A 14,682-nucleotide genomic window follows, 5' to 3' on the forward strand; every position below is an offset into this window, starting at 1 on the left:
GCATCCAGACACTTTTTGAGTTCATATCAGAGGCAGTTGCAGACACAGTCTCACTTTACACACACTTATTTCTCATTTACAAATCTCACACAGAAGAAAAATGAGGACAATTGTGCTTTGCGTTTGTGCCAGTCTCCTGCTTACAGCCACCTTGGTGCCGCGCGCCAGCCGGGCAGCAGAATCCCCCGTCAACTCACACCAGAGATGGGACGCTAGAGGAACCTACTCGTTGGGATCTGAATCTGGTACCCCCACCTCCTGCCCCATGAAACTGAGACCCTCGGGCCAGTGCGGGAGCTCCGGGGCCGGGGCAGAGGAGGGGGAGGATTGCCCTTACCAGCTCACTCTGCCTCCCCTCACCATCCAGTTGCCCAAACAGTTCAGGCTTCTGGAGAAGACGATGAAGGAGCTGCAGAGCCTGAAGGAGGTGGTCAACAAGCTGAAGAGTGGGTGCCAGGAGTGCCGTGGGGCACGGGGCAATGGGGCTTTTGGACATCAGCAAGCTGACCAGGGACAGACGCAGAGGGATGCTGGGGGAGAAGTGAGACTGGACCTGACAGGACAGGAGGTGCAAGGTGGGTCCAGCCAAGAAGAGAGGGGAGATGGGATAATCCCTGGAGCTACTGTGGATGTTGCTGGACCAGGGCATGCTTCTATTTTTGGGAAAATTACACCGAGCCCGAGCACTATGCAGGAGATGCAGGTAAGAGGCGCAGTTCAGTCTCAAGAAAAAAAAAAGAGACAATTTTCATACATTTTAACTAGAAAATGCAAGATTTTACCAAGGAATGAGCTCTGTTTTTACAAAAACACTTGTTTCAATGCAAAGATGAAACCTCTAGGTATATACACTTTATATTCAGAAAATCCTTGAATTTTGTCATGATGATGTCAATAAAAGTTAAGTGTATTTGTCATCCTAATCTAAATTAGGGTAGGCATTAGTTTTGAAATTGTTGAAACTGTAATATCCACATCAGCACACATTCAGTATCATATAACAAGCTTTAGAGCGCTGTGCAATAGTGAAACTGCACCAATTTTCTGTATTTCCTTTAAAACCACGTGAATTCCCAGTAAGCCAGTAACATTACACGCCTGGTGACGGACTGAAATAAAATGTGCTTTATAAACACTGTAGGAATACCAACAAATCACTACCAAATGACCTAAATTTGCCCAGTCAAATGTACTCAGGTGGAATATAAACTGGCCAGATGTTTTAAGTCCTCCGTGGCACCAGACCACCAGGGAAAATTCCTGGTATTGTAAACAGGGTGGGGAATCAGCGTTAGACACCAGCCAAATGGCGGTAAATTTCTGCTGTCTGGTAACTTCGTTGACGCTCATAGCCACTTTGGCAGACGGCCAACCATCACGCAGACTCGTTTCTATTCTACAATTCTAATTGGCTGGTAAAACAATGAAGGAGGCTGGTGACTTCAGTAATCCACCTGCTTTGTATTCTGTGCACAGAAATAATTTCCTTCCTCCCCCGCTCTGGCCCTTCCCAGGTGAAGCTGAATAGGATGTCAGCCAGCCTGCGCAACGCCAGGAGCCAGATCTCGGCTATGCAGGGTCGTATGGAGGGGCTCAACCTGCTCAACATGGACAACGTGCAAGCTATGGTGGACAGGCAGGTGGAGAACATCACTGGAGTGGTCAACAAGCTCAGCTCCACCTGCACCACCGCATGTCCAGTTCAGAACACTCCTCAGTGTAAGCCTGTTTCTACTAAGATAGTTTGGTAGCGTTCTCCATTTTGTTATTTGTCTTTTTCTATCCCATCTTATTCTGTCGTTTGAAAATCCCCTCCATCCATCTCAGCTATTTGCTATAAATGTATTCTCTTTTGCCCCAAAACCCCTTTCTTTGTGTTTTTCTTCCATCTTTGCTATTTCAAAGATGCCTCTCCTCTTTTGTCCTTCTCTCGTGCATTTCATTTTTTGCAATCTTTCTGAGAAAGATCAAGAAGCCTTCTCTTCTCTTCTCTTCTCTTCTCTTCTCCTCTCCATTTCACTTAAATTCACCACAGATGTTGTTATGGTAATGAAACTCCAGTTGTAGTGTACTGGGCATCCATTGGGTTGTTTTGAGGTGAATTGTCTGGCATAGGATCTATCCAATCATGCCTAAGTGGAAATGGCGACTTGTAATCACTACAAACAATCCAACTCTGGGTGGTCACCTTCACCCAGTGCGGCCTTTCTGGGAAATGGGAAATGGGAAATGGAATCTTCCATGCTGACAATGACATTGTCAACTACACTCAGTGATTGTTGCGACATGCCTTCTCCATTACCAATATGAACATTAGGCATTTTGGGGAGATTCGTATCATCATAAGAGGAATTTTCCATCACCTTTTAAAAAAAGAGTGAAAGTGAGAGTAGCATCCCTACAATCACTCACTCATTTCTACAGTAGAGCCCGAGTCGGCTAAGTGCAGCCATACAAAACATTACCAAAGCAAAATAGCTTTAGGTTGAGGTCATACTGTACGTGAGTGAAGCAATATGACAACTAGGGTCAAAGTGAGAATTCAAATTACCTCTTATATAACTAATTCAAGTGCTCTGACATTCCACTGCTCTCCATATGGAGAAACTCAAAAAAGAAGAGAGGGAGAACAAGAGAGACAGATACTTGGCGCCTACACTATTAGATAGTGTGAACATTAAAAAAAAAAAAGAATCTTTACAGGTTTGAACCTGCCTCTGTTAAACTGTTTCTTTTAAAGAGGAATGGGGAGAACCTCATGATGGAGACTATGCAGTAGGAGGGATTGCAAACCAGCCAAGCATAACAAACATTCCACTTTACATTGATGTAAAAGCTTATTTGGATGAGAGCACATTTGAGATTCCACTTTTCAGACTGAAACTGAATAATATCCTGATATTGCATGAGTGCATGTGAATGTGACACTATATTGGGTCTTTTATGTGGAAAACAGATGTGAGCTTATTTCTAAGTAGATTAGCTGGGACAGTGGTGTGAAGGGAATCCCAGCTTTTCCTCTTCCGCTGTGTTTTCTTCTCCCATAAACTTGCCTCCTTCACCTTCAAACTCTCCTTCAAATCTCACCCTCTCTCCCTTATACAGTTATCCTCAGTCTATCTGTCCTCCATCTCTCCATTTCCCTTCACATCTCCACTGTTTTCACTCCTTCCCTCGCCGTAACTTTCCCCGTCTCCCTCTCTTTAATCCCGTTTCCCAGTGCTTTACCCCTGCCTCTCCCCCTACCTCTCTCTTCCTCTGGAGGTCATGCTCTTGAGTGCTCATTCCTGCATAAAACAACTAGCTCTCATTATCTCCTGACAACAACACAAGAAGTAATGTGGGGGCGGATTTCCCAACATTAGTCACGGACGGTACACAGGGTCAGTAACACTTGTATTTGTACATCGATCTGTCATGTTAAACTCAAGAACCAGCTAATGATTCTGCCGCAAGTTAGGAAATCATGGCTGATGGTGTCTGAAGTGAATCCAAGAGAAGACAAGAGGCAGCTGCTGTTACCATGGAAATAGACCGACATGTAATGATAAGACTTAAGTTTCTCAAGATGAGCATAAACAATGCAACTGCTGTTTTACTCAAGTTATACTTCTTGTTTAAAAGTTACCTATTAATATGAACGACGCATTTTAGGGCTTTCAGAAAAGGTTTTGGCTCATACTACTTAGGACAGACTCATGACACAACAATCCCATTAGTGTGAACTCCAGGTGCTGAATTAATGTCCTTTTACTTGCTATGAACACTACATACTGACTTTTAGGGGAAAAAAATGTTGTTTATCACATTGTGAAAAGTGCTTAGTGAAGCGATTCATGGTTTAATGGTTCCCCCGACTCCTGAATAAACCATCCAGCTGCCAAATTATAGCTAAATCATTAAATAATTGTTAAATAGCGATTTGCACAAACCGTATTTAAAATTCGGTTTTATCCAAGGCGAGCAGGCCCAAGATGACCACATAAAGATTATATTGAAAATTTTTTTGGAGACGTCATATGAGACAGATGTGTATTTTTTATGTAGATAGGAGCTGTGGTGATGGATCATTGGCGAGCAAATGTTAACAACCCCACACATGCGCAGGGATTAAGGAACCAGCCACACGGGTACAGCTCATTAGCTACACTGCACAGTTCAAACATTTACACTGAGAGAGTTCAGAAAAGGCATTTAAGGACACTCACTTTTTCTAACCTTTTTTTTCCTCCATCCCTTTATCCAAACTCTTTTGTTCCAAGCTCAAAAATACCACGGCTGACGAAAATGCAGCTAATAAAACGCTGGCATTACCCAGACATTTTAGGCCAGTGTAGGACTGCAATTTCACCATCAAGCAGGACTAATAGTACATTTGTCAAGATGCTTTTATCACTAACAGTGCTGTACGCATTTATTTCGCCCTCTTTGCCAATTTCCATGCTTGCGGCAACTTCACTTTCACTCCTGCAAGACGTATTAGGGCCTTGAGGTGAATGGAAAGCAATTCATGTTACTGTTCAGCTACATTAACTCAATTATAAACAAAGAGAATGTATGCCCAGTCCGCCCCATTGTCAGGAACTCCTTGTCTGCAACATGGTGATACACAACATCCTAAAAGGAAGGGTGTTGCTATTTGATGAGTTTCTTTCCGTCAAAACAGACAGCAGTATTCTCTTTGAGCTGCTTTTGTGGGGAAAGATTATACTATCACTCTGGATACACATTTCCTTCCATTACAGGTGCTAATCTTAGCTGACTACTGGCTGTCACAGGGCATGCTGCCTTGATAAGAGAGTCGTCTTCCTTTTTATTATCATTTATCTGCTGCGTCAGTCAAGCGGGCAATGTGTTATTAAAAACAGTCAGTCAGTTGTCATGTTGTCAATACTGCACGTCATATCAGTTTAAGAGAGCAGGCTACCACTTATGGAATTATGGAAGATAGTAAGTAAGCAAGAAAGCAGGCAAAGTAATCCGCCACTCAATTAACCAGTCATTTAACTCATCAGCCACCTATGGCAGTCAGACAGCCAATCAGCCAACAGTCACATGGACTTCAGTAAGTGGCTGATATTAGAGTTATTTAGGTCAGGCACAGTGCCAGAGGTGGTTAGATGAGATGGTTCTTGTCTGTCTGGGGATATTGGCTGCCCCGTCAGACAGATGGGGACAAATAAGGAGAGGGAGACATAAAGTGGAGAGACTACAGTCACAGATGCTCAAAGTGAAGGAGACAATAAAAGAATTTACAGGACAATACTTTGAATGCCAAGTGCAGACAGAGCGGTTGACGTGACAAGGATAACATTTTTAACCTCACGCTCGACTCCCAGACTGTTTTCCATATAGACTGATTCACCATCTGCATCTAGGTATCTTGATAGGAAAATACAGTAGATGGCTATAGAGTCAAAGCAATCACTTTGTGCACCGTGCACTAGTTACAAATACCTTCTCATTTAATCATGAGAAGCAAAAGGTCAAGTCTAACCTTGCACTAATGCTACCAAAACACTTTTCACTCTCCACTTCCCCTCCCTGTACTGGAAGAAACCGGACGTCTTGGCCCACTGCAATCAGTATGGTTCCCCTCCCACTCTTGCTCTATTATAATCTACCAAACCACTAAACAGATTTAACAGTATGACAAAACTGTATCAGCGAAACAAACTCAGCAGGGGTTCACATGCTGTCTGCCCAATGTCAGAAAGATTTAGGCCCCAGGTGCCGAACATGCAGGGAGGGGGTACGCCTCTCTAATCCAGTTTTACACTTTCCCACGTTTTGACAAGTCTGTTCCTTTCAATTCCCAAATGCTAACTGACAGGGGCCTTTGGACCTCGGTTTTGGGTGGGGTCAGCAGCCTGCAGTGCAACATAGGGGACAGAGTTTGAGAAATAAGTGGGCAGGTAAAAGAATAAAATAAAAAGATGGGATCTTAGAAAGTAGAGGACTGTATGAAACGGACCTGCGGTGCAGCACAGGGGAAGGTCACTGACTTCTATCCTTTGACAGTGACCTTTGTCCTTTCACTTGCTTTCCTTAATGTTAGAGTCCAGATACTCTGAAAGGGGACATCATGTTGAGAGGCAGTGGATAGGATAGAGTGTTTTAAAAATGCGTACTGAAAGACAGTATATTTTATGCTTTACTATTTTATGCTTGATGACTTGCTGAACTTTAGTTTAATCCACACAATGAACAAGGGAATAGTCTTGTAGCAGGTTGGCTAAAGAACTTGCTGAACTGTTTTGTATTTGAATAGACTGCCCTGGAAATTAATGCAGGAATGAGAAGTTCTACAATGGTTAAAGCTGGATTTCCTGCCAACTTATCGAATTTTCTTTCCCTATCCTTCGCCTCAGGGGCTGTTTCTATTACCGTCTCTTGGTTCAAAAGAGAAAAATGCCAGAGAAGTGAAAAGATGATTGAATATCATCCAGTAACATCCCCTTAACAACTTCTTCCCCCCCCCGCCCTCTTTCTCTCTCTGTCTCCCCATGCAGTCATGTTAGCCCCTCGGGACTGTTCAGACTACAATGTTCTGGAGGTGAGGAAGAACGGTGTGTATCGTGTGACCCCTGATCCCCGCAACGGGACATTTGATGTCTTTTGTGACATGGAATCCTATGGAGGTGGATGGACGGTGATACAGCAAAGGCTCGATGGGTCTGTCAGCTTCAATCGCACCTGGACAGAGTACAAGAAAGGTTTTGGGAACCTCAGGTAATCAGCTAAGAGATAAGATAAAATAATCTTTTATTGATCCCCCAGAGGGAAATTGGAGCGTTATGGAAGAGGCACAAGGGTAGAAATAATTACAGTGAAAAATTGTTTAAAAGTACATAAAATGAAAATAAGAACAGTATAAGATAGAAACTACATTGGCACTTAAAAAGAAACTGGGGTCTTATTCTTGGGTTCCTCTCACAATATATCTTAGGATGGGGGAAAACATTTCTCAGGTGTTGCTTAGAGGCTTGCATAGATGATAATTTATATCCACCTGGCATTTTTAAGCCTTATTCTTAAATCAAAAAACGCCATTTGTTTGTAAAATAGTTGAGGTGATGGAGGGATTTGTGGAATTATCAAACTTTAGTGGAAAAAAGCTTAATTTTCTGCTATTTGTATGTAGGATAGGCAAAAATACCACGTACGCCAAATTGGGTGGAGTTTTAAATATGACCACTAAGAGGTTAAATGCTGACTGTCATGACACCCCATGAGGCCGGCAGTTGATGCTGTGTGGCACTAGAAAACTCTAAGTGAGAGAAAATAACCCTGATAATGTCACTTTTAATCCATCTCTCAGGATTGCATTTCCATGAAGTTTGGGTGTAAATCCCCAGACTTCATGGAAATGCAATACTAAATCACCAGAGTACCCTTTTAACTAGAACACTGTAACGGTGAACAAATGATGATGGGAAAATCAACAGCTAACACCCACAGCTTCACAGGAAGCCCCCACTACTCTCCCAAACCTTTATTAACTTCTCAGACTCGCCTAAGTGGAACCTACCATCTGTTCAGGAAACTAAAGGGGTGAGCTAGACCGATACAAATATAAAAAAAAACCCAAAACAATAGTGAACTAAGCATTAATTCAAGACTTCTCTGTTACTCCAGTAAAATCTATATCTGGGAATTCATGCACACCCATCAGAGCACCGACTTTAACAGAAAGTAATTTGTTGGAAAGTAGTTTTACCCTTCTTCCCTCAACTGGAGGCTGCCCGCTCACTCAGTGCTGAGAGGACCTAACGATGCACACCTGTTCTCACTATAACTGATTGTTCACCACCTGTTCTCGGTCTCACTGATTATCACACGTAAAACAACTAAGTGAACATACATCACCACAGTAGGGCTGACCTATTTTAACAGATAATAAATGTGTTAACCAAAATTAATTCATTTGAATCCAAACATAAATGTTAAAAATTGTGAAACAGGTCCCAGTAAAAATGGAGGGAGCAAGCCTTTTCACATAGTAATATGTATAGTTTTAATGCGGAGCCTCTAACTAGATTAGAATTTTTGCTCATTTTCTCTATTGTCATCTCAGCTTCTGTAGGAAGGACTTTTATTAGGGAAATAACCATGGTTACCTCTTGATAACCATGCCTACACATCTAGTATAACCTCCCACTGAAAGAATAATGCCTCCTCTCATCTTCTTTTACTGTCACACTACTCTCCCCTTGCATCTCCTCCTTGCCTCTCCTCCCCTGCAGGGATGAGTAAATGCAGTTTGAGTAACTGTATCCACTTTCTAATCAAGTGTACAAGCATATGAGCTCGTTTATAATCTATTTTTCATTTCGCTCTGGTCCATCCCCTCCTTCCTCTGCCTTTTCCTCTGCTGCAGAGGTGAGTTCTGGCTGGGCAATGACCATATCCACTTGATGACAAAAGCCAAAGACATGATCTTGCGCATCGAGCTGGAGGACTTTGAGGGTGTTCGGGAGTACGCAAGGTACGACCAGTTCTACGTGGCCAATGAGTACCTACGCTACCGGCTGTCCATCAGTGGATACAGGTACAATATTACATTCTTAATCAGATTTATTGCCAGGTTATTCTATGCATGTGTGATCAAATATTGATGAAGGAGGACTATATCTTAGATATATATATTGATGTGTCATTGTAGTGGGACAGCTGGGAACGCCATCAGTTTCAACAAGCACTTCAATCATGACCAGAAGTTTTTCTCCACGCCCGACCGCGACAACGACATGTATCCATCCGGTAACTGCGGCACCTACTACAGCTCCGGCTGGTGGTTCGATGCCTGCATGTCCGCCAACCTCAACGGGAAGTACTATCACAAGAGGTACAAGGGAGTCAGGAACGGGATCTTCTGGGGAACATGGCACAACATGTCGACAGAGTACTACCCCACCAACTACAGGCAGGCCTTCAAGACTGTCAAGATGATGATACGGCCCAAGAACTATGCCCCTTAAGAGGACAGGTAAATATCGATGAGTATAGTGAGACGGACAGATAGACGGACGAACACAAAACAAAGACAGTCAGAAAATGGAAGAACAAGTAGACTCAGAAACTCATACACATGCGCATAGTCATGCATTTGCACACATTTACACATGCATACGTGTACACCGAAAAAGACTATAAGTACTATAGACAGTTTGAATGCAGTAATAACAAAAGTAATTGAGAAAAAAATTAACTGTGCTATTTTCCACTGTGGTGAGTGTGGCCTTCAAGATGTTGGATTAAAATGATGATAATAAAGGACAATGGACTATGAACGATGATGGACTAATAAAAAACAAAAAACACATGCAATGTAAAGGCCAGCCTCCTACAGGGGCCATAATATTATACGAAGGGTTACCATGAGAGATTTTTTCAATGTTTCTCTGACATTTCCTCACTTTCTGTCCTGCTGCCTCGTGCTATAAACCCCCGCTGAGACGCAGCACAGCACACAGTAGTAGTAAAAACTAACGAGCTATCATTTTCTCCACTCTAAACAGTTTAATAATTAACAGCAGCCACTCGAGTGAGGTATATGAGAAATAATGATATAGTTTTGAGTGCATCTGAAATTTATTGTGAAAGACAGAGTCAAACTGTTAAAAAAAAAAAAATTACAGGGAGTGATATACAACAGCCTTTGGGCAGCGGCGTCGTTCATTTAATTACTCAGACACTTCAGTAATGTGTCATCGTCCTACATAATATAAAATGTCCCAGTATAAATATGCAGTCTGAGATAAATTTCTATTGGACCATTGCCAAGCACATTCTGCATTATTGATGCATTAGTAAAATTCTTGACGGCAGCCACGGAGCAGGACACTGCAGCAAGGAAAAAAATAGTTTTTCCACCCTTGTCTCTGGGTGCACTGAACTACTGCAAATATATTGATGCCATACACCAGTTTTCACGTGTAAAAAAAAAAAAAAAAAAAATTCCTCCCTGACTCACCACTTGTACAATACTGCTGCCTATTGTTAGAAAACTGTATTGCATCATTTAATCCATTCTATACACACTGTGAATGGGAAGGATGGGGAAAGAAATGTTTCACTTTAAGGACGTGTACAGTATTTATTTTATTTTGTGAGGTATGATAGCTTTTATATAATACATAGGGCATACAGTAGGTTCGATGATTGTTGATATTCGAGCAATGACAACGACTGTGCATTGTTGTGACCATTCATAGTAATTATGTGTGTAGTTGGAGCTTTGTGTGTGTACAGTATTGCTCTTTTCTATCATTCATATTCAACTGTCATGCCAAAAGATATGCACTTTTTATATCAAAACATGAATAAAATTCTAACTACATGGCTGTGTACATTGCAGTGTTTGGCAGCTTGATGTCATACTGATGCCTGCTCATCTTTAAAAGCATCTTCTGTATTGGATTCACCTTTTTAATGAATGTATACAAAAATGTATACAAGTTTAGCATGAGTATCCATGAGTAGAAAACACAAACTCTGAAGTGTCTGCCGTCTAGTATCCAGGGCTATTTGATGCCTGTAAAAATGGAGGGATGAGGTGCTGCATGCCCGTAATAAATGGGTTAATGAGGTGTTGACTCAATAAAGCAACTCAGTAAAAGAGTGAGTTCATATTAACTTCACAGAGGTTTATGATCAAACTGTGGGCCTGTGACTTTAATGTCTGTTTACTGTATGTGACGATCAAGTTAATAAAAAAGTACTGTGCTCATCCACGTGATGATTTTCCAAGTATTCACTTTTGTTTGATTAAAAATGTCTTAAAGATAAATGCTGTGAGGCACATGACTCAATCTACAGTATCACATTATATTCCAAACATCAATTTAGATGAAAAATTAAATGGTTAAATACATTAGTCCGTGTTTTTTTGTAAACAGGCACACTAGATCCTTCCTGTATGTTTTAAGTAATCAGGGTAAATACTGTCACTCCAACTGCTAAAATGTGATATTTGTCTTTCATACGAAACCTCCAAAATGCCTTTCAGAAGACATTTGACTTACCTCATCTAAGCACTGGAAAGCAGGACTAGCAGAGACATCAGTACTGGCAGAGGGCAGCTCCTCTGGGAGTGAAGCATCAGGTGCAAGGGCCACTAGAGGGCTGTCCTCCTCCATTGCCTCCTCCTCCTCCTCCTCCTCCTCCTCCTCCAGCTTCACTTTTCCTCTGCTGGGAGGCCTGCTATCCTGCTGCTCCTCAGACAGACTCACTAACGCAAAACACATAAATAGATACAGTATTCAAGATTACTTTGAAGGAATTGAAGTTTTTTTTTCCCCATAACCACCACAGAATAAATAATAATATAATGATAACTGTACAAGCACATTACACAAAGGCAGAATCAGTTAAATACGTGAAAATGGGGCTTTTATTCTGAAAAGATTTTATTCTGTTGCCGGAAATCAAAGTCAAGATACATTTGGCACTGTGACCCTAAACTACACATCAATTTCTGAGGCATCTTAATAATAGACCAATAGAAAAACACAGATACTGTAAACCCCCACAGACACCTTTTTGAGCTAATTAATCCCCCCAAAAAACAAAATAAAAGTTCTCGTACGGCTGATAACCTAGCACTGGTTCATGTTTGTGTCGGTGTTTGTCTGCTAAACAAACTTAACGTTACTTACTTATTACTTAACGTTACTTTTGAATCCCTGGAAATCTTCACACACGTCCCTCAAGACTCTGTTGTCCTACAAAACTAGAAACTATCAACACCGTACGCCTTTAAACACACTTTGAAGTACAGCTAAATGCAATCACAGACTTCTCTCCGGCTGAAGAAATGGCGTGTTGTGGTTACCATAGCAACGGCACCACACGCCCCCAGTAATATCATGTGAAAACCCCTTTTATTTATTTTTATTTACATTGGTTGTTTATAGGAAAGCTATATTTAGCGCATTAAAGTGTACCAGCTGATAATATAGGAAGATGTAAAGGTTTTAGACGAGTGCACTCAACCCAAAATCTCCTTTCAGCCTTGCTGTGACTGTCCAGCAGATGGCGGGAAATAGTCATTTACTGAAATCTTGCTCCTCTTCATCATCATGTGTCACGCATTGGCTGCACAGCACAGCATAAGTACAACTGACTGAATACACCTAGTGACTGAGCAGTGAAAGCACTAAAATGAAAGTGGATTCACCTGACCTGAATCCAAGGTGAAAGTGGTGGCAATGATGCAATGCTGCTGTTTCTTCTGTTATATCAGCTTTTTTCCCACAGTGCACTCTGGGAGTTGGCATGGCCCATTATTCACTCCCTGCAACAGCTGCAGGGATGTGTTATCTCAGCTATGTGTGCGCGTACGTGTGTGTGTTTGCTTGCATAGAATATGTGTGAACGAGATGGAGGTTCCTTTAGGTTTTTCAGTCAAAGATACAGAACAGATAAAAATGCAGGGTGCCACCAAGCAAGAAACACATTTAACCCCTCTCCTTAATGGCATGGTCAGCCTTGATTCTTTGTTCTTTTATGAATTGTGGGAGAGAGTTTTAGACTGTGTTTTCTCCCTTGGTATGTTCCCAATTTACCTTAAGTTTACTGGCTGTCGCACAAATAACCCTCCTCTTCAAAGGCTGTTTTCAGTGTCACTTACAGTAATACACAGAATACACAAAACCATATGGCTTAACATATGGTACAGGTATGTGCATTTACCATGCCGTGAGGGTGAGCGTAGCTTTATGTGCACCAGGAGGAAAGGCATGTGAATTCATGTGCAAAAGTCCAGGCATCACACACATTCAGATATTACCCCTAACATAATGTTTTCATGCACATATATAGATGCTTGACCTTTCTGAATTTAACTGATATCATAATTGGCTGTGACTATTTTTCAGCTTCAATTCACTTCAGTAATATCTGACCATCTGATTGCACACTCGCTTGCAATGTGGTTGTTTTGGCAGAGGAGATACACTATTTTTGTGCACAAAGTCAACAACTGAAATGACTAATTCTTCCAGTAATTGCAGTTTTGTTTTTACACAATATCCATGGTTTTGCCTTCTGTTATAAATTTTGGAAACAGTGACACATGAGAGACAGCATCCGCTCTCGGTCACAACGTTAAACTTTTAAGAACCAACACCATCCACTGCTTTTCCATCATGATGGATGAAAAAAAAAGGGGGGGGGGGGGAAATGAAGGCAAGTGCCATCCTCCTTGTACATGTAGGACTAAATTAAACTTTTAAAGACAGGCTCTTTAATTAAACCCGTTAATTATGTAGACCTAATTTTACCACTCCTTGTTAAATCCCAAACAAATCACCCGGTGCTTTGGGATGAATGTCTTTTGCAGAAGCCAGGTTTCCAAATTAACCTTGAATCCTCTCCAACAGTCTGGATGTTTGAACTTTTGAATCCTGGCAGACTCCAGTTTATTTTCTGATTAAAATATGCCCCTTCATGTGCCCCTACTATTACCATTTTTGGCAACAAAAAAAAAAGCCCCAATTTTATAGCTATTTTGAGGGAGAGAAACTTCGAATTGCAAACGTATGAGGGAATGACAGAAGGACCCTGAAAGTTTGAGAGTTGTTCGTTGCTGAGTCAGTCACTGCATTGACACAAACTTTACCGTCATATAGTCCTTGTACATATTTTGCAGATGTTGCTTTACCCTTTCATCTAAGTCAAACTGATCAAATCTGCTGACTATATGTGTTATAAAACTCCATGTCTTACTATGAACTCCACCAAAATTGCTGGCTTCATGAGTTTGTGATTTTGTGCCACAGTTCACAGTAACTGCTGTGAAGTTTAACAATCTACAACAGATGCTGAAAGATGATGCATATTGAATTAGACACCGGGGGCAGTTAGCAGGGCTGAAGACTGGGATTATACTGTGTGTTGAATAGATGTGTGTCAGTGGTGAAGATACATGTTACATGGCAAACTAAGGTAGTGGACATGATTAACATTACTGCTGCTAAATATGTGTGCTGACATTAGGGTAACCTCTGCTGCTACTCTCATTTTGTCTGTATAAGAGCAGGTCAAGAACTAGAGCAACTGTGTTACATTGTGTATGTGCATGTCCTGAATGTGTTTGTTTGCTCTCTAGCCCATGCATAAACCAGACTTTTGGAAAAACTTACTGTACTCCCAGGATGCAGTGTCCAGATCTTTGTTTTACTGCTCTATTGTAGTCACAACAAACGCAACTTGGGGATTGGGGGTAATTTTACAACCCCCTCCACGTCTATTCCTCTCTTTCATGTGTGGTTGGGTGTTGGGAAACTGTTTTAAAAGTCCTAATTAAAACACACACATAATGTGTAGTGGTCTTTTTCCATACACAAAATCTGCTTTTACAATTTGTCTTGTCAAAGACTTTGTCTTTCATGCAAAATGTCTGGATACAGTTTATAAACAGATGTGTTAAAGCCTTGTAAAACCTTGAAACCAGCTTTTTGTTGAAGCTCAGTCCAAATCAGCTGTGCACTTCTGAAATAGTATTTGTGTCTTTGAGAAATCTTTACCTTATATTTTAAGATAGAATGGGATATAACAGGAGATGAACAGGCCGGGTTGTTATTATTACTGTTAAGTCATTCCACAAGACGGATGGGAACATGAAACTAAATCTCCTCATTGTCCTCATTGTTGGAGCGAACTTCACACTGTTGAGTT

General features: G+C 41.4%; 2 protein-coding genes across 2 annotated transcripts in view; one reads left to right on the top strand and one right to left on the bottom strand.

The window, feature by feature from the left end:
• Nucleotides 1-11,287, bottom strand: part of ccdc146 (coiled-coil domain containing 146) — a gene marked incomplete in the record, with an annotated part of 44,189 nt that extends 32,902 nt beyond the window's left edge. Inside the window, 1 exon segment of the mRNA XM_035674900.1 lies at nt 11,028-11,287. Within this exon segment, the coding sequence (XP_035530793.1) occupies nt 11,028-11,249 (222 nt within the window).
• Nucleotides 101-10,741, top strand: fgl2a (fibrinogen-like 2a). Its single transcript, XM_035674910.1, has 5 exons — nt 101-703; nt 1,515-1,719; nt 6,513-6,732; nt 8,381-8,551; nt 8,666-10,741. The coding sequence occupies exons 1-5, from the start codon at nt 101-103 to the stop codon at nt 8,979-8,981; spliced, it is 1,515 nt and encodes a 504-aa protein (XP_035530803.1). The 3' UTR covers nt 8,982-10,741.
• Nucleotides 11,288-14,682: the final 3,395 nt, after the last annotated feature.

Source organism: Morone saxatilis, unplaced genomic scaffold, assembly GCF_004916995.1.
Source record: "Morone saxatilis isolate NCDOM2014 unplaced genomic scaffold, NCSU_SB_2.0 Contig10, whole genome shotgun sequence".
Lineage (NCBI taxonomy): Eukaryota > Metazoa > Chordata > Actinopteri > Moronidae > Morone > Morone saxatilis.